This window comes from Serinus canaria, chromosome 19, assembly GCF_022539315.1.
Source record: "Serinus canaria isolate serCan28SL12 chromosome 19, serCan2020, whole genome shotgun sequence".
NCBI classification, from domain to species: Eukaryota; Metazoa; Chordata; class Aves; order Passeriformes; family Fringillidae; genus Serinus; species Serinus canaria.
The window spans coordinates 2596580-2614372 of record NC_066332.1 but is presented as its reverse complement, the minus strand read 5'-3'; the positions used below and the strand labels follow the sequence as shown (position 1 = coordinate 2614372).

The 17793-nt window shown below is 44.2% G+C and overlaps 1 protein-coding gene across 2 annotated transcripts in view; it reads left to right on the top strand.

Moving 5' to 3' along the window:
* Positions 1-17460, top strand: part of CLTC (clathrin heavy chain) — a 30133-nt gene extending 12673 nt beyond the window's left edge. The window contains exons 7-32 of one of the 2 annotated variants that reach the window (XM_050981740.1): positions 8-205; positions 816-1016; positions 1573-1725; positions 2030-2152; positions 2329-2466; positions 2556-2720; positions 2810-2990; positions 3334-3497; positions 5162-5287; positions 5848-5990; positions 6343-6577; positions 6905-7027; positions 7122-7267; positions 7410-7593; positions 7978-8170; positions 8582-8739; positions 8919-9083; positions 9177-9284; positions 9394-9561; positions 9723-9872; positions 9968-10099; positions 10255-10365; positions 10929-11099; positions 11209-11430; positions 15359-15434; positions 16018-17460. In XM_050981740.1, the coding sequence (XP_050837697.1) occupies positions 8-205; positions 816-1016; positions 1573-1725; positions 2030-2152; positions 2329-2466; positions 2556-2720; positions 2810-2990; positions 3334-3497; positions 5162-5287; positions 5848-5990; positions 6343-6577; positions 6905-7027; positions 7122-7267; positions 7410-7593; positions 7978-8170; positions 8582-8739; positions 8919-9083; positions 9177-9284; positions 9394-9561; positions 9723-9872; positions 9968-10099; positions 10255-10365; positions 10929-11099; positions 11209-11430; positions 15359-15434; positions 16018-16142 (4059 nt within the window). In that variant the 3' untranslated portion in view covers positions 16143-17460. The other variant, XM_050981741.1, reaches the window with a different exon arrangement.
* Positions 17461-17793: the final 333 nt, after the last annotated feature.

Genomic DNA, 17793 nt, shown 5'->3' with positions numbered 1-17793 from the left:
TTTCCAGGTGCTCTCAGTGTGTGTGGAAGAGGAGAACATCATTCCCTACATCACAAACGTGCTGCAGAATCCTGACCTGGCTTTACGGATGGCTGTCCGCAACAACCTGGCGGGGGCTGAGGAGCTCTTTGCCAGGAAATTCAATGCACTCTTTGCACAAGGGAACTATTCAGAGGCAGCAAAAGTGGCAGCTAATGCCCCAAAGGTAAAGTGTTCAGAACAGCCCTGAACTCTACTGGCTTCAGCTTCTTGCTTCAGTAAAGCTCAGTGAATTTTTCTAGTGGCAAGGACACAATCTTGTTACTGCTCTTGTCCCGAGGTAGAACTTTGGTGCCAGGTATCTTGGGTGCTGACTGCAAGATGGATGATCTTAGGGTTTGTAAAGCCCACAGAGGAGGGGAGGAGTAAATGATGATTCATAATGTTTCTGGTACTCACCTTTACTTCTCCAGTGATTCAAAAAAGTGTCTGTGAAAAGATAACATCTAGCTGAGGCTGCATCTGGAAATAGGATAAAAAAACCCAGGCTAAGACTAAATTCAGATGAGAGGAACTTGCTTGCAAGGCCAAGTGTGTCCTAATTCTGAACTTGAATCTGCATTGCTACTGAAATAAATTTAATGGGTTATTGTAGCACATTTTCTGTCAAAGCATCTCAGTTCAGCCATATTGCTCCTGACGTTCTGGGCTGACAAAACACAGAAATGCTTGTGACAGCTACAGTGACATTACCTCCAGCTTCCTGGAGAAACTCTTGCCAAGCCACAACAGCAGAAAAGAAAATTGAAGTGGATCTGTCTCTCTCTCTCTGGCAGGGAATCCTGCGTACTCCAGACACCATACGCCGGTTCCAGAGTGTTCCAGCTCAGCCAGGGCAGACTTCCCCTCTCCTGCAGTATTTTGGCATTCTGCTGGACCAAGGGCAGCTGAACAAGTATGAGTCACTGGAGCTCTGCAGACCAGTGCTCCAGCAGGGCCGCAAGCAGCTCTTGGAAAAATGGTTAAAAGAAGATAAGGTAAGATTCGGGTTGATACTTTCAGAGCTGTGGGGGGAAGGAACAGCACTGCCTGACAGCCTCTCCCCTTCCCAAGAAAATTCAGCTGGGAGCACAGCAGTGACAGCAAATAGCTGAGCAATAGGTGCTCACTCTGCCTGTCACTATGACTCAAACTACTGCAAGAGAATTGATCAAATTCTCACTCATTCTGCATTTAAAGTCACAGCAGGATGTGCAGAGAGCATGGAAAGCTCTGAGATGCTGCTGGGCTTTGCCAAGCAGTCCTTTGGATGCTGACTGCAAGTGCTGTGAGCTGTGGTTACAGCTGTGTAATTAATTGGAGAAACATGCTGATACAATGTGTCACCCTGCTCTGGCTCTGAAAATTCCTTTGATTGCTGTAGAGCATGAGGAGCTGAGCCCGCTGGACCCCTGCTGGGAGAGTCAGCTCACGCTGTCAAGCTGGGCCTTGATTTTTTGAAGTCCAAAAGGAAGAGAGATGAGGAAGAGGGTGGTGGTGCATCTCAGCATGGCACTGTCAGGGTGGGCTGACTGCATTTCTGTTTCTGAGCAGCTGGAGTGCTCGGAGGAGCTGGGAGACCTTGTGAAATCTGTGGATCCCACGCTAGCGCTTAGTGTCTATCTGAGAGCCAACGTTCCAAACAAGGTCATCCAATGTTTTGCTGAAACAGGACAAGTCCAAAAGATTGTTTTGTATGCTAAGAAGGTGAGAGAAAATTTAATTGCTGTATCTATCCTGTATTTAATAATTAGTGCATGTTCCAAAGTAGCTAGAAGTAACCATGGGGGAATCTGAGAGCCTGTATAGTATTTATTTTTGCCTCAAGTTTTTTATGAATAGTTACTGTTAGACTTCATACATGGGTCTTTCCCTACTTCCCCATGTAGCCTTTTCCAAAAGAGGAAATCCTGGCTGGGTTGTGTTATCTCCTGACAGTAGCTTTGACTGAGCTCTGTATTTAACAAGGTGTGTGCTCTTGCTGAGTTGTCATTTTTCATCATCTTCTCAGGTTGGATATACTCCAGACTGGATTTTTTTGCTGAGGAATGTAATGAGAATCAGCCCTGATCAAGGACAGCAGTTTGCACAAATGCTTGTTCAAGATGAAGAGCCTCTTGCAGATATAACACAGGTAAATAACTTTATTGCTGTGAAAGGTTGACTTCAAAGCATTAAATTTGGAAGAGCAGCCTTGCTCAAACCATCAGAGCGATGAGTTTGGATTTAGCTTTAGAAGCTGCATTGATGCTTAAATACTTCCAGTTCCTAATCAAAAACCTAAATTTCATTCCTTTTTCTTTTTTGCAGATTGTGGATGTCTTTATGGAATATAATTTAATCCAGCAATGTACAGCCTTTCTGCTGGATGCACTGAAGAATAATCGTCCCTCAGAAGGTCCCCTGCAAACACGTTTACTTGAGATGAACCTCATGCACGCTCCTCAGGTACCTGCTCAGACTTCCTGGAGCTGGACGTGGCAAACGCTGCTGGGACTGCTCAGGAGCTGAGTGAAAATGTTCCCTGTTCCTTCTAGGTTGCAGATGCCATCCTGGGAAACCAAATGTTTACTCACTATGACCGGGCTCACATAGCTCAGCTGTGTGAGAAGGCTGGTTTGCTGCAGAGAGCACTCGAGCACTTCTCAGACCTCTACGACATCAAGCGTGCGGTGGTTCACACTCACCTCCTCAACCCTGAGGTAAGGCATCAAACACCCTGCACCTACACATCCAGCCTTTAATAACTGCTCTTCTGCTCAGGTCTAAAATGCCTTGTGTGTCTTTGCAGTGGTTAGTGAATTATTTTGGGTCCTTATCAGTAGAAGACTCTCTGGAGTGTCTGCGTGCGATGCTGTCCGCTAACATCCGTCAGAACCTGCAGATCTGTGTCCAGGTGGCTTCCAAATACCATGAACAGCTGTCAACACAGTCACTCATCGAGCTCTTTGAGTCCTTCAAGAGCTTTGAAGGTAAGTCTGTACTTCTGCAAGAGGAGCTGGTGCTCACCTCGTTACAGGTGTGTGTCTGTCTGCTGAAATTTAGAAAGACATAATGAGCTTAAGTTGTTAGACCTCAAACTGTGTTGAAACAGATCTAAACCTTCAAGTTTCCCTGTTTAGGGTGGGTACCACTATTCAGTTGCATAATTGGCTTTTCTGAAATCCTGGAAAATGTTTGGAGCTGTAGAAAATGGCCAACTAGAATGCTGGCCTCTTGCCTTTGTCCAAAATGGGTGCCTTAAATTTCTGTAGCCTTTGGGATTTGTACTTTTAGATGAGACCAGCAAATAATGTGTTGATTGTTTCTCTCCAGGTTTGTTTTATTTCCTGGGCTCCATTGTAAACTTCAGCCAGGATCCAGATGTGCACTTCAAGTACATTCAAGCTGCATGTAAGACAGGACAGATTAAAGAAGTGGAAAGAATCTGCAGGGAAAGTAACTGCTATGATCCAGAACGTGTTAAAAACTTCCTCAAGGTAATGTTTGGGTAACACTGGACTGTCTGGGGCTGTTGGGGGTTCTGATAAAACATGGTGTGTCACTAGTGAAATGAGGCAGCTCTGTGAAAATAGATGAGTTTTAACCTTTGCACTTAAGGATCCAAGTGTCCTCAAACCAGAGGTATCTGCCATATTGACAGTACCTCCTAATGAAGTCTGAGCCTGGAATATTATCTAAAAAATAAGAATGTCAGGTCAGTTCCTCACTGTTCTTGCTAAGGTTAATCTGGCTTGAACTCTTAACCTGTAGTAAATGTACCAGCTTACCAAGAACTTGTTAAAAATGTCTGCCATAAAATAGGAAGCAGTTTGCTTGACTTGAGAAACACCCATAGTGCCAAATGAGTTGATAACTTAATGCTTATTTATATTGTAATCAACTCCAACTGAGCAACTACAGAAACAACAGATGAAAAGAGTCAGTTAATTCCATAAATGCTTTCAGGTTCAGGGCTGATCTGTCTTACTCCTACACACTGAAATTTCAGCCAGGTGAGCCATGGTGTAGCTCTGCTGGGAGATGCCAGTCAGTGGGAATATATCCTGACTGATCCAGAGCATTGCTGGAGAGTAGGGAAAGATGGTGTGCTCAAAGTTCAGCTTCTGTAGTCTTAGTACTGAGCTTTTTGACAAACACAACATTCTGAGAACCTGAGGAACCATGTGGGAGGGGAAAACTTTATCTGGGAACATTTCCTGCCTTCATGTTTGTTGGTTACATAGCATAGTCTTAGCTTTTGCTGATCATATCTGAAGATGGCAAAACTCTTCCCAAGAGAATTCTCTAAAACTAACCTGGTGTCACCGAGGTGTAAGGTATGTAATTTGATCAAGCCACCTAAGATATGTTATCAAGCTGTCAAATTCCTGATGAAAGTTATTGTTTTTTGTGCTGTTCCATGTCTGGAATGTGCAGGACATGTACCAGGTAAATCTCCCAGTACAGGCCTCCCTGTGTAAAGTCCTTAAGTGTAATTTATATGTAGGATTATATTCTGGGATGTGCATGTTGGAATAAGTGATCTGAAATATGCATCCGGAATACTGTCTGCCACATAGACTAAGCTTCTGTACTGTAACCATTGTAACCTTATGCTGAAAGTTGGAATGCTTTTAGATAATTAATCTGGTAAGCAGTTTAAGCAGTACTGCTATAGAGCTTAATTCTTACTGTTCTCTAAATCCATAGTTAGGAGGCATCACATGACACATGGCACTCCAAGTTAATTCTGTATATAAGTTCTACATTATTAACCATAACTTAATCTAGTCTTGGTTAAATTTCTTTTGAAATCCCAGAGTGCTAATCCTGCACACCAAACACCAGTGGCAACTAAAAATATTCTCTATAGCCTAGGCTTGTAATAGTTGTATTGTGTTGTAAAACTCTGTAGAGTCTGCCATGCAAAGGAGCAGGGTTAAACTCCAAAAAGCTTCTTGCTCCTCACGCCCTGCAGTGGGTGTGAGTGCTCCCACTTTACATATTGCATACAATTAGCTGAACAGCAAGCTGTCATTATTTGGTTGACTGTTGAGATTGGCTTTCCAAATTCAGCTGCTTTGACAGTTTAAGTGACTGTATTATTTGTCTGCTTAAGTCCAAGAGCAAAACCAAATTACTAAAGCTCTTCTCTTTCTAGGAAGCTAAACTCACTGACCAGCTGCCTCTTATCATTGTGTGCGACCGCTTTGACTTTGTCCACGACTTGGTGCTGTATTTGTATAGAAATAATCTCCAAAAATATATTGAGATTTATGTACAGAAGGTAGGTGACAACTTGTCCCTTGGCTTCAGTGAGTCAAATTGATCAGTTTTTACAGTATCATATACAACTACAGGCATCGTGTTTAAGTATTCTGCAAACAGATCTGTACCTGAGGCTGACATTTAAGTGATTATTAGTGGCCTCCAGTAAATTAGCCCTGATGTCAGTCAGATCTCCTTCTTCAGTCAGGTTAAGCAGTAACTCCCACTCATGTGCCAGTTGAAGGAGGAAGACTTGGTAGAATAACTTTGGAGTTGTTGGGGTGATCTTAAGTCTCAACATTTTGGAGGGAGGAGGAAGGGAAGTTTTCCTTTTAACTTCCTGCAGGGACAAAGTGGATTGCTTGGGAGCTCTTCCTGTGGGAGCTAAGTGAGCCACTAGGCTGGGATGGGAACACCTGTTGACTGAAGAATTGACTTCTAAGTTTGTTCAGAGCCTCAGGAGGCTGGGAGTGAAGGTGGGAAGATGGGGTCAGTCTTAACAAGTGGAGTTCTGGGGATAGGTGTAGCCTGCCCTTGCTCCCTGACAGCATCCTGACCTCTCTAAATGCTCCTGTGTAGGTGAATCCCAGCCGTCTGCCAGTTGTTATTGGGGGACTGCTCGATGTGGATTGCTCTGAAGATGTGATCAAGAACCTCATCCTTGTAGTGAGAGGTCAATTTTCAACTGATGAACTTGTTGCAGAGGTTGAGAAAAGAAACAGGTATTAAACTTCTACAAGTCTCTTTTCAATTCCCAGTCTGCTGCTCATCCCTCAGTGCATGTCACCCAGCTAAAGCTGGTACTGACACAAGCAGAAGCTGCCACTGGGGGAGAACCAGCTCTAATTCTTTGCTGATGTAGGGATCTCTCCAGATAACTTTGGTGTGTTTTCTTCATAGTGTCAGAAGGTTACACCATTATAATAATGAATCAAAATGTAGGTTAAAACAGAACACTGTAGCTCTGGTTTAGTTCCTGACTATCCTAAACCAAGACTGGCTTCCAGAGTGTAGAAATCATGCAACTGGATATTTACTTACTCAACCTCTAACTTGAAAATCAACTCCTTCTAGGCTGAAGCTGCTTCTGCCCTGGCTGGAAGCAAGAATTCACGAGGGCTGTGAGGAGCCTGCCACTCACAATGCACTGGCCAAGATATACATTGACAGCAACAACAACCCAGAGAGATTCCTGCGTGAGAACCCCTACTATGACAGTCGTGTTGTTGGCAAGTACTGTGAGAAGAGGGACCCTCACCTGGCCTGCGTGGCTTACGAGCGTGGACAGTGCGACCTGGAGCTGATTAATGTACGTATGCCAGGCTGCTGCCTCCTGATTGACTTCTGGCATCAGTGTCATGGGCTACATAGAAAGCTTTAGGACAAAAGCACGTATTTCCTAAAATGTATTAGGCTGGGAAGTGCAGGTTTCTAACACAGAAGAGGAGGTGGCTGTTTAACCTCCCTCTGCAGCTTAATGAGAAATGAGAAACTGTCCTACCCATCCTAAAATGGGAGGTTAATGGAGTGTCCAAGGCTGAGATTTCTAGTCTGCCCTCAGTTCAGAGTTGCAGTACAATTATCTGTAAGCTCCATAGCCTTGCCTTCCCTCTGAGCAAGCTGTGCCTTTCTGCAGGTGTGCAATGAGAACTCCCTCTTCAAGAGTCTCTCCCGCTACTTAGTTCGTCGTAAGGACCCCGAGCTCTGGGCCAGTGTGCTGCTGGAAAGCAACCCCTACAGGAGACCCCTGATTGACCAGGTACAAGTGGCAGGACATTCACAGCCTTGCCTGTCCTAACTGGATTTGCAGAACCTGACAGCACTCATTTCTCCATGCCTTGCTCTGCCTGCAGGTTGTCCAGACTGCTCTGTCGGAGACCCAGGACCCCGAGGAAGTCTCTGTCACTGTGAAGGCCTTCATGACTGCAGATCTTCCCAATGAGCTCATTGAACTGCTGGAGAAAATCGTTCTGGATAATTCAGTATTCAGTGAGCACAGGTGTGTGAAATGAAAACTAAGCCACAGGAAACTTGGAGTTACTGCTGTAATGTGAAACAGCAAATTAACTAACACCTTCTCCAGAGGGGAGGGTGAATTTCTTGATCATTTTTTGATAAGCACTATTTCTTTCCCTCTTCAGGAACCTGCAGAACCTTCTCATCCTCACAGCCATCAAGGCTGACCGCACCCGTGTCATGGAGTACATCAATCGCCTGGATAACTACGATGCCCCTGATATAGCCAATATTGCTATCAGCAACGAGCTTTTTGAGGAGGCATTTGCTATCTTCAGGAAGTTTGATGTCAACACATCAGCTGTGCAGGTATCTTCAATTCTCAAGCTGTAAAAAATCCCTTTGTATCCCCACGCAAGGGCTTTGCTGGTGACTTCAGTGCTTTAGAGAAATTAGCAAAGTGCTCAAAGCTGCTCAGTGTCTTATCTTACGAAACAGACGCTGTTTCTGTGAAAACAGATGAGTTTTAACCTTTGGGCACTTAAGGATCCAAGTGTCCTCAAACCTAAACAACATTTGTTTATTGAAACTTTGTAAGCCTAAAATCACTCACGCTGTGTGGGTTGTATGGAATTAGTGCCTCTCTTTTTTAAAAGCTGTGGATCCATTGAGGAACTTAGATAAACCCCAGCTTAGTGTGTTGTAAAAGTGACCTTCCTGAGAGTGGCTGATGATGGTTAATCCTTTTCCCAGGTGTTGATAGAGCACATTGGGAACCTGGACCGTGCGTACGAGTTCGCCGAGCGCTGCAATGAACCTGCAGTGTGGAGCCAGCTGGCCAAAGCACAGCTCCAGAAGGGGATGGTGAAGGAAGCAATTGACTCCTACATTAAAGCAGATGATCCTTCCTCATACATGGAAGTTGTTCAAGCTGCTAATGCCAGTGGTATGATTAAGTTTTATTTACATCTTGGCTGTTGATGTTGCTCAGCTTTTTTGCCCAGTCTGCTCAAGCTGCAGTTCTGCCAGACCTGTATCTTGATGCAAGTAGAAGAATTTGGCCCTTCAAGGATTGCCCTAAATAAGAATGGGAAAAGGTAGTGTATTCCATCTGCAGATAATCAGTGGCCTGTAATTTCCTTCTTTTGCTAGCTGGAGACTTCTTTCAGAGTCTTTGTATGAAGTTAAATAAGATTTTAGTTAGGCCCATTCTAAGATTTGATTAATGCATAAAGAGCAGTGTGAAGGTTGTTGATTGTTGATAGAAATATGTCAAAATTAGGTTCAACTAATTTTTTAAGTTAAGCACAAGTGTCCCCAGTGGTGGGAAATAAACATTCTGAACTCTTTTTTGTAGGAAACTGGGAAGAACTGGTGAAGTATCTGCAGATGGCACGCAAGAAGGCCCGGGAGTCGTACGTGGAAACAGAATTAATCTTTGCTCTTGCTAAAACAAACCGCCTGGCAGAGCTAGAGGAGTTCATCAATGGCCCCAACAATGCACATATCCAGCAGGTGAGTGGGACTGACTTTGTTTTGCTGACTCACAGAGGGTTGTTGGGAATTCTGTCTCTTTGGATATACACATAGATCTTGGCCTTGTAATCCATTTGACAAGGGCTTGAATGCCCCACATTTAATGTAAACCACTGGCTGAAAACGTGCAGGAATAACCTGGCTGTGCTCTGGCCCAGGTTGGTGATCGCTGCTATGATGAGAAGATGTATGAAGCAGCCAAGCTCTTGTACAACAACGTGTCCAACTTCGGCCGCTTGGCCTCGACCTTGGTGCACCTCGGCGAGTACCAGGCAGCCGTGGATGGCGCTCGCAAAGCCAACAGCACTCGCACCTGGAAAGAGGTGAATTTACTGCCTCTGAGCTCAAGGACCCCTCAAAGCTGGGGCCTGCTCAGAAGCCTTGGGTCTAAGCAGTAACACAACCCTCAATTCCAGGTCTGCTTTGCTTGTGTGGATGGAAAAGAATTCCGCCTGGCTCAGCTGTGTGGGCTCCACATTGTAGTGCATGCAGATGAGCTGGAAGAGCTCATCAACTATTACCAGGTAATTAAGCTGACTCCTGTTGCACAGTCAGTTCTGTCATGGCAACCCAGTTAAAATCTGGGGTTCTGGATGGTTTCTGATGTGAAATGTCTCTGTCTGTGCCTTTAAGGATCGTGGGTACTTTGAAGAGCTGATCACTATGTTGGAAGCAGCACTTGGGCTGGAGCGAGCACACATGGGGATGTTCACAGAGCTGGCAATTCTCTACTCCAAATTCAAGCCACAGAAGATGAGGGAGCACTTGGAGCTGTTCTGGTCCAGAGTCAACATTCCCAAGGTGAATGTCTGAGGCTTTAAATTTAGCTGAAAACACACCTTTTTGGGCTGTCTGTACCCAGCTTTTGTATGAGCAGCTCCTGAGGTTATTAATGGCACTAAAACCTGAGCACTGATGGAAATTCCAATTAACAAATATTGCTAATTCTGCCTTTTGCTTAGGTTCTGAGAGCTGCAGAACAAGCCCATCTCTGGGCTGAACTGGTGTTCCTGTATGATAAGTATGAAGAATATGATAATGCCATAATCACAATGATGAATCACCCAACTGATGCTTGGAAAGAAGGCCAGTTCAAAGATATCATCACTAAGGTATTGCTCTCCTGGTGAAAGTTATGTCTGTTTTTCATTTGGATTTCCCCACAATCAAACTCCTGCTCTGAACATGCATCTTTACTCCTCTCTAGGTGGCCAATGTGGAGCTGTACTACAAGGCAGTTCAGTTCTATTTGGAATTTAAGCCTCTGCTGCTCAATGATCTGCTGATGGTGTTGTCCCCTCGGCTTGACCACACTCGTGCTGTCACGTTCTTCACAAAGGTAATTTTCCTGCTATCCAGATGAAAACAAAAGCTGGGAAAGCATTGAGCTGTAGTAGCATTTAAAAATGCTTAGCTACTCCCCTGCCTGCCAGGGAAGATGCTGAGAGACTTCCACAAAAGCTGACTTAAATGTATTTCTCTGATTCCTTGCAGGTTAAACAGCTGCCCCTGGTTAAGCCTTACCTGCGCTCTGTTCAAAATCACAACAACAAATCAGTCAACGAGTCCCTCAACAACCTCTTCATTATTGAAGAAGATTACCAGGTATGTCTTGTCTTGCAGCACTTGATTCTGGATTTACCTCATATTCTCAGCCTTTGTTTAATGTGTAGAAACACAGTTTTCTTCCTCATTTTCAGTAGTTTTTACCTGCTTGCTGTTAACTTTAATTCCTTAAGTGTATGTTCTCCAGCTTTAAAGTGAGTTAGTGGTGAGGAGCCAAGGATTAAGTGGAGAAGTGTTAGTGGCTTTCTGAGAGCATTTAGTGTCATTCCTCTTGGGGTGGAGTGGCTACTTTGTTTTAAGTGTGCCAGCTTTTATTTAAGGCAAACAAACACTGGGTGCTACCAAAAGGACTCACTGAAGAGCTGAACAGTTGTGATGTCTGGGTGTTCTACTGCAGAGACTCTTAACCTACTGAAAAATACTGACTGAAACATCTAAACTCCATGTGTGTCAAGCAGCAGCTTCTCAAATAAAATAGCTGATCTGGCTGGAATACTTTATCTTCCTACAAGCAGGAATACAGAACCATTGGAAAATATTTGCATTTTATGGGTGCAGTTGTATATCTGAGGTGTGACTTTTTTTTTTTCTGCTTCACTCAGGCTCTTAGGACTTCTATAGATGCTTATGACAACTTTGACAACATTTCTCTTGCCCAACGTTTGGAGAAGCACGAGCTCATAGAGTTCCGGAGGATCGCTGCCTATCTCTTCAAAGGCAACAACCGCTGGAAACAGAGCGTGGAGCTCTGCAAGAAGGACAGGCTCTACAAGGTGAGGCAGCACCCAGAGCAGCTTTAGCAGCTCTGCCTTGTTGGCTCTTGGTTAACAGCACCTTGTGGGTTGTTGTGTCCCCCGAGGCTGAGGCTCTGTCCTGTTACAGGATGCCATGCAGTACGCTTCCGAATCCAAAGATACTGAGCTGGCAGAAGAGCTGCTGCAGTGGTTCTTGCAGGAGAACAAGAGGGAATGCTTTGGTGCTTGTCTCTTCACCTGCTACGATCTCCTAAGGCCAGATGTTGTCTTGGAAACAGCGTGGAGGCACAACATTATGGACTTTGCCATGCCATACTTTATCCAGGTCATGAAGGAATACTTGACCAAGGTAAGAGCAGGTGCTTCTCCAGCACCCAGAGCTTGTTAGTCACTGTGGTGAATGCCTTGAGACTGTCTGCTTGCTACTAACATTGGTTTGGGCTTCGTCCAATGTCTGTCTGTCCATGTCCACACTTATTTTTCAGTCCATCTGGGGAGAGACTTCGCCCTCTAAGAGGCTGAAACACTTGCAGGCTTCACCCTCTACCAATTACAGAACCTACATCAGTAGTATTTGCCTGACCCTGGGCAGTGTCTAAAGTAGTTCCAGGCTCCAGGCATTTCCTGTGCTGTGTCAGTCAGGAATCCCAGCTGGGATCAAGCTTTAACTACATTCTAGACTGTGTACTAAAACAGCTTTATAGCTAGACCTAGAGATAACTTATTCTGCTATGCATTTAACTCTAAAATGTGGCTCTGACACTTAATGGCACTAATTACAACTCTTATTTGAAGTGACTCAGGAGGGGGGAGCTACTCGGTAATGCTCTGACAGACTTGAACAGACTTGAGTTAAATCCAGCTGTCACTAGCAAGATTTTCCTAGATGAAGCTTTTGGAGTATCTTCCAGAGAAATGGTATAAATTATTTAATGATTAAGACCTTTCCAAGCTTTAGTTTAGCTTTTCTTTCATGCAGTCAGTGAAGACTAAGGTGCCTGTTTGTCCAGAAATTTGCCTGGCTGTTCCTTCCAAAGGCAGAACTACCTGTAGTTCTGTAGCCAGCCTGAAATGCTGTTTTGGGGGAGGTGGGCTGAGCAATACAACTGTTTGTCAGAGATGCCTGCACCAAGCAACACCACGCCTTTGGTGGGAGTAATAGATTCTTAAAGATAAACATTTCCTGATCTGATACAGGATTAGGATGTAGCTTTGTTGTAGTTAATGAAGTAAGAGCCAGCAAGAAGCAGAGCTGCCTTTCTAAAGCAGATACTTCTGGTGTACTTTTGTTTTTACTCACCTGTACCTTAATTATTTCTTCCCTGACGCTTTTGTTTCTACCTTTTTATATGCTAAATATGGAATTTGATTTTTCTAAGCTGCACCTTCTGAATTCCTTTGCAGGTTGATGCAATAAAGGAAAAGGTGAAAGTTGATTCTTGTTTTCCATCTTTAAGTCTGGAGGACTAAGTCTAAGGATTCTGCATGAGTTTTTTTCTTTCCTATGTTTACTACACTGCTGCTACTGCTTTTTCCCCAAACAAAATATCACTAAAGCATTTGCAAATTGTTTAACTCTCACTAGCTAGTGCTGTAGGAGAAAAGTAGATTCATTTGCTACTAATAAGCTAATAGATCCTCAGGAAGGGCATACAGGTGATCAGTTGGATCACAGTCAGCCCACAATTGAAACAACACACAAATACTTGCACGAGTGCTATTATTTGACAGCCAATCTGACTGGAACAACCTCCTACAATAAGAAATAAGTCTGTGAATCCCTAAATCAGTCTGGCATTTGCTAGTTGAAGGGCTGTGATCCAGTTCCTGATCTCTGGACCATGACTAATGCGCGCTGACCGTAGGCAGAGTAGATACTGGCTGCTCCAGAGGGACTCTTCCTCACTCAGGTGTCAGTTCTCATGGTGCTGATCTAATCCACACAATGCTCTAGTTCATGTAGCAACTTAAAACTTCAGCTGTTACAAGTCTGTGGTTCTCCTCCCTATAGTAAATTTCTAGTAGTTGTCCAAAAAAGACTGCCTTCCAAGCTCTTCAGCTTCACTAAACCTCTTTTGCTACCTCATTAAAAAAAAATATAAAAATGGTAATGCTTATTGCTCTTCTGAGGCTACTCCAGGGCTTGCCTTTTGCTACGTAACTTTGACCTTCAGAAGGGCAATCCAAGGTTTTCTGTCCATCTGCTTCCCTACAAATGCCACTGTGATCCTCCTGAGCCCAGGGGTCAGCCCCTGCAGGAGTTTTCCATTAATGTGGTTCAGCAAAGGGGCAAACCAAAGTTACAGACAACCTTGAAGTTGGACTAAATGCAAAAACTGCTGGTTGTAAAGACACCACTGGAACTCGAGGCTAACCTAAGACACGTAGTGTAAGGTCCTTCAGCAGCTAGTAAGGAAAGTAGGAGAGCGTGTGTGTGAAAAAAGGTAATTGAACTGCAGTGTTTGCATAAACTACGCATGTGTAGCAGTCATTGCAATTACATCCCACTACTCCTGAAGCTCCAAGGCATTGCTGTGGGCTGCGTGTGGTTTTTTGGGGGGAGCCTGTATGGCAGTCATCTTCAGACCTCACTCGTGCTTCAGTACTTTTGCCTCTTTTTCATGCACACATAACACGATAACATTGAATGCATGTTACTTTTCCTCTGCAGCTTATTGCAGTCCCTGTGGAAAAGCCTTTCAGTCAATCTTGCTCCAAGTGTAGGGGCCCTGAAGCTGGTGATGCTCGAGCAAGTGGTGTAAGAACCATCCTGAGGGCTGGTTTCAAACTTGCGCTTGTTCTTGTCAGTATTTGTTCAGCTCTGAGGGGAGGCATCAAAACTGGGTCCAAAATGCATTGAATGTCCTGGGCTGGAGGCTTTCCAAGTGTGAGTAAGCCAAATGCCTCTGCTCAGTAGCAAACTCTGCACATTCTCCTTGGATTTGCATCTCTAAACTTGTGCCTGTGTGTTCAGTGTGTTGCTGTTTTGAGTTAAAAACAGTGCAGTTCCCAGCACGGTGTCTGGAAATGAGTCTTGGAGCATTGGATACAATCCCGTGCACTTTGGCAGCAGCAAGCCAGATACTGTGGGAGGCAACCACCAGGCTGGCCATGGAAGCCCAGTCACTGAGGGAACTCAGCTCAGGACTTCTGCCACTCCCTGGAGTTGTGCCTCAGCTTGAGGTTACAGAGGAGCAGGTTTATGGAACACACATTTTAACTCACAGCTGAAAGGAGAGATCACAGCTCTAGGAGCTGCTAGCAGATATTTGCTCATGTAGCAGAGTTCAGCTCAGAACTCACTTGTGAATGTTGTAGTTGAATAAATAACACTGACCCTATGTAAGTGCAGGAAGCCTTCAAACTCCTTTATTAAGGACACAAATGAAAGGTTAATCTTGTGAGTTGTATTATTGTCTTTCAAAGTAATTGGCATGTTTATCTCTGACTTTGTTCTAAATCTTATCTCCCAGGTAAAATACCAATACCTCATTTTGTGGTTTTAGTTTCAGGGCCTGCCTTAGAAATGCTGAGTTCCCTTGGATCTGTCCTAGAAATGAGCAATAATTCACTGCAGAAGTTCCTTCTCTTGCCTTTCTGTAGGGGTGGGCAAACAGCACCATTGCACTTGCAGTGCAGCAGTGAAGCTGGCCAGGCTTGTCTGTTACTGTGTGTAAAGCTGGAAGAATTGGAGTATCTGTGGGTTTAGGCTGACTGCCACACAGTTCTGGAGTGGAAAAAGCAAGTCTTATACACATGCATTCTCTGCATTTGAACTTAAATTGCATGAGTGAATGGGTTTGGAAAGTGAAATCTTGAGGCTCAAGTGACATGTCGGATGCTATTGCAGTCTGCTCTATCCAAATACAAACCAGATTACTTTGCCTCAATGTCACCTCCAGGGAAACTTCTCCAGGTCTGGGCATTATCTTGGCAATTGCTCCAAGGCCAGAGGTCTCCAATTCAGACTGAGCTCAAATCTGAGACTGAGTCCAAAGACTGTCCAGCTCCAGTCCAGTCCAGAACCTTTTGTACAAAGCTTCAGCCTGGAGTGAGCTTTCAAAGTAGTTGAAAATCCCTCAGTGAGGGATTTTTTTCAGGAAACAGATAATCTTGACTGCACCAGTACCAACATTGCTACTTGAATTGATCTTAACTTGTAAATGGTCTCCTTTTCTTGATGGGTGTTGACATACCACTAAGGCTTTTCCACTTCTCTGCCACGAATAAGTACCTGTTTTAGAGGAGATTTCTTTAATTGTTGGTCTCAATTCCAGGTGGATAAACTGGATGCATCAGAGTCTTTGAGAAAGGAAGAGGAGCAAGCTACAGAAACACAACCTATTGTTTATGGTAATGATTTAGTTTGTGTGCTATCAGTAACATATTTCACTTTTTAAACAAGCCTTCCCTAATCTTGTTTTTTTCCTGAGAAAGTCCTGGGAAATGGGAACATTCTCTATGTGAAATCAAGTCTTAAGGAATGTGTTCCAAAATACTAGATAAGTATTCCAAGTGTTCCAAAATACTAGATAAGTGCTGTGGCTGCTGAGGTGGGCTGTGGACTGCAGGACTGAAGGTTGTCCTGGCTCCTTAAGGAAAGCTATACAGGAGCCGTGCTATTCCAGACTTCCAGCAAGGGGTTCTTTTCATCTTGTGCAATGTGCTTTATATCTAAAGCACATTTATACTTACTTTATATTGGGTATTTTCTTTATGTCCAGGTTATTCTAGTAAGAGTTTCTTAATATTCTTTACACTATAGTATTTTTAGCCGTGTGTTGTGTCCTGAGCTTTTTACCCATTGTGGCCCTGAAGAAGCCCAGTCCAGGTCAGCAGGGTGAAACATAGAAAACACCTCCTGAAAACTTTCAGGCATTTAGCAGAGTGATTTCTCAGTTGAGAAAGAGGAGTAAGACCCCGTTGTGTGTTGCAGGCCAGCCCCAGCTGATGCTGACAGCAGGACCCAGCGTGGCAGTTCCTCCGCAGGCACCTTTCGGCTATGGCTACACGGCCCCTCCCTACGGGCAGCCGCAGCCCGGCTTCGGCTACAGCATGTGAGATGCAGCACAAGCCAGCCTGGAGCAGCAACTTTTCTTACTGAAACTCCACCGTCCCTCCCCGCTTTAACTCATAACAGGGAAAAGCAAAGAGTTCTGCCTCGTGTTCTTGTAACCTTTATTTCATGAAGGACTGTTTTTTCTAGCGCGAACGATTTGAATCACTTCTGTTAAATCTTTTTCACATTCCATGTCATTTAGACTTTTACTTTCAGAAGGGGAATAGTTTAAACGACTTTGTTCAAGTGGGCTTTTGCAGGACTGCTTATTACCATTAAGTCTATTGTGAAGATTCTGATTTGCACTCTATAGTGTTACACTCTAATATTGAATCTTAAGTTCATTGTATGTGAGCAGCTTACGGTATGTACTGTCTATTCTAAATGCATTTAAGTCTCACTGTATATTTGGAGAAAGCTAAAGCCAAGATACTTGTATTTGACCTTGCAAGACTGCTGACAAGAGACAACACTAATCAGCATATCCTCCCTGGGTTGGATTGCATAGCTCTAAAAGAATTTAAAATGCGTACAGACAACCTTGCCTGACTTAAAATGAGTAAAAGTTTTGGGTTTTGTTTTTTTTGGTTTTTTTTTTTCCCCTTAACCTATGCAGGTTTTTCCAGTTATGCATATAGAAAATGCTAGTGTCTTTTTGCTCACTCCATATGTAACAGATGACCTTATGTTGTGCTGTATCCTGTGCTTTTGTGGGACATTCCATTCAGGAACAGAGCACCATGATTCCAATCTGTGTATTTACTAACCCTGCCCTGAGGTTTGTGTATGTTGGATATTGTGGTGTTTTAGATCACTGTTTTGAGTGTACAGAAGAGAGAATTCAAGCATATTGCTGTTCAGTTTTGTTTGTGCAATTTGAAATTACGCAATTTAAAAATAAATTACTGGACTGTGGACATGCTGCATAGTGGTAGCTTCACTTTACTGTCTTCAAAAAAAGGACCTTTGGACTCAAAGCAAGTATTCCAGTGCTGGTAGTGGGGGGCAATGCAGGTGTGTGCAGCCAGGGGTCTGAGGGGCCAGCAGCAGAGCAGCAATGGGGACCAGTAGCGGGGTCTTGCACTGAGGGGGCAATACAGGGAAATATGTAATGCTTTTTCTAGAGAGAGATTATGCCAGAGAGAAGAAAATAGCACTTTTCACCAGTTGGCTGCACTGTGGTCAACTCCAGCATATTTGACCAGATTATACATTAGGATTGTAGTAGGGTGTGCCAGTTCAATTGAGATCATGTTCTAGGTATGTAAATTGCCTTAAACATATTTAGCTTCAAATAAAATTGACTTAAATGTTTCTTTATGAATACTGTCATATTTGAGTGGAATGAGTCTGACAGCACTGGCCAGATTTCCAACAACTCTAGGAGCTCCCGTCTCTCAACCGGGAGCCACTCTGGGCATCAGGATCCAGATCCCAGATCCCACTCCCTCTTCCTTACCCAGGAGCCACTCTGGGCATCAGGATCCAGATCCCAGTCCCTGTTCCTCCTGTGAGCCTCCAGGGTTGTGTGCTGTGATCCTGGGGCTGGGCACTGCAGCACTTCCATGGAATGGGGCTGGCAGGGGCTCACCTGCCCCAGACTCTCCCTAGTCAGCAGGGGTGGAGCAGAGTCTGCAGTGAGTCTCTGAAAAG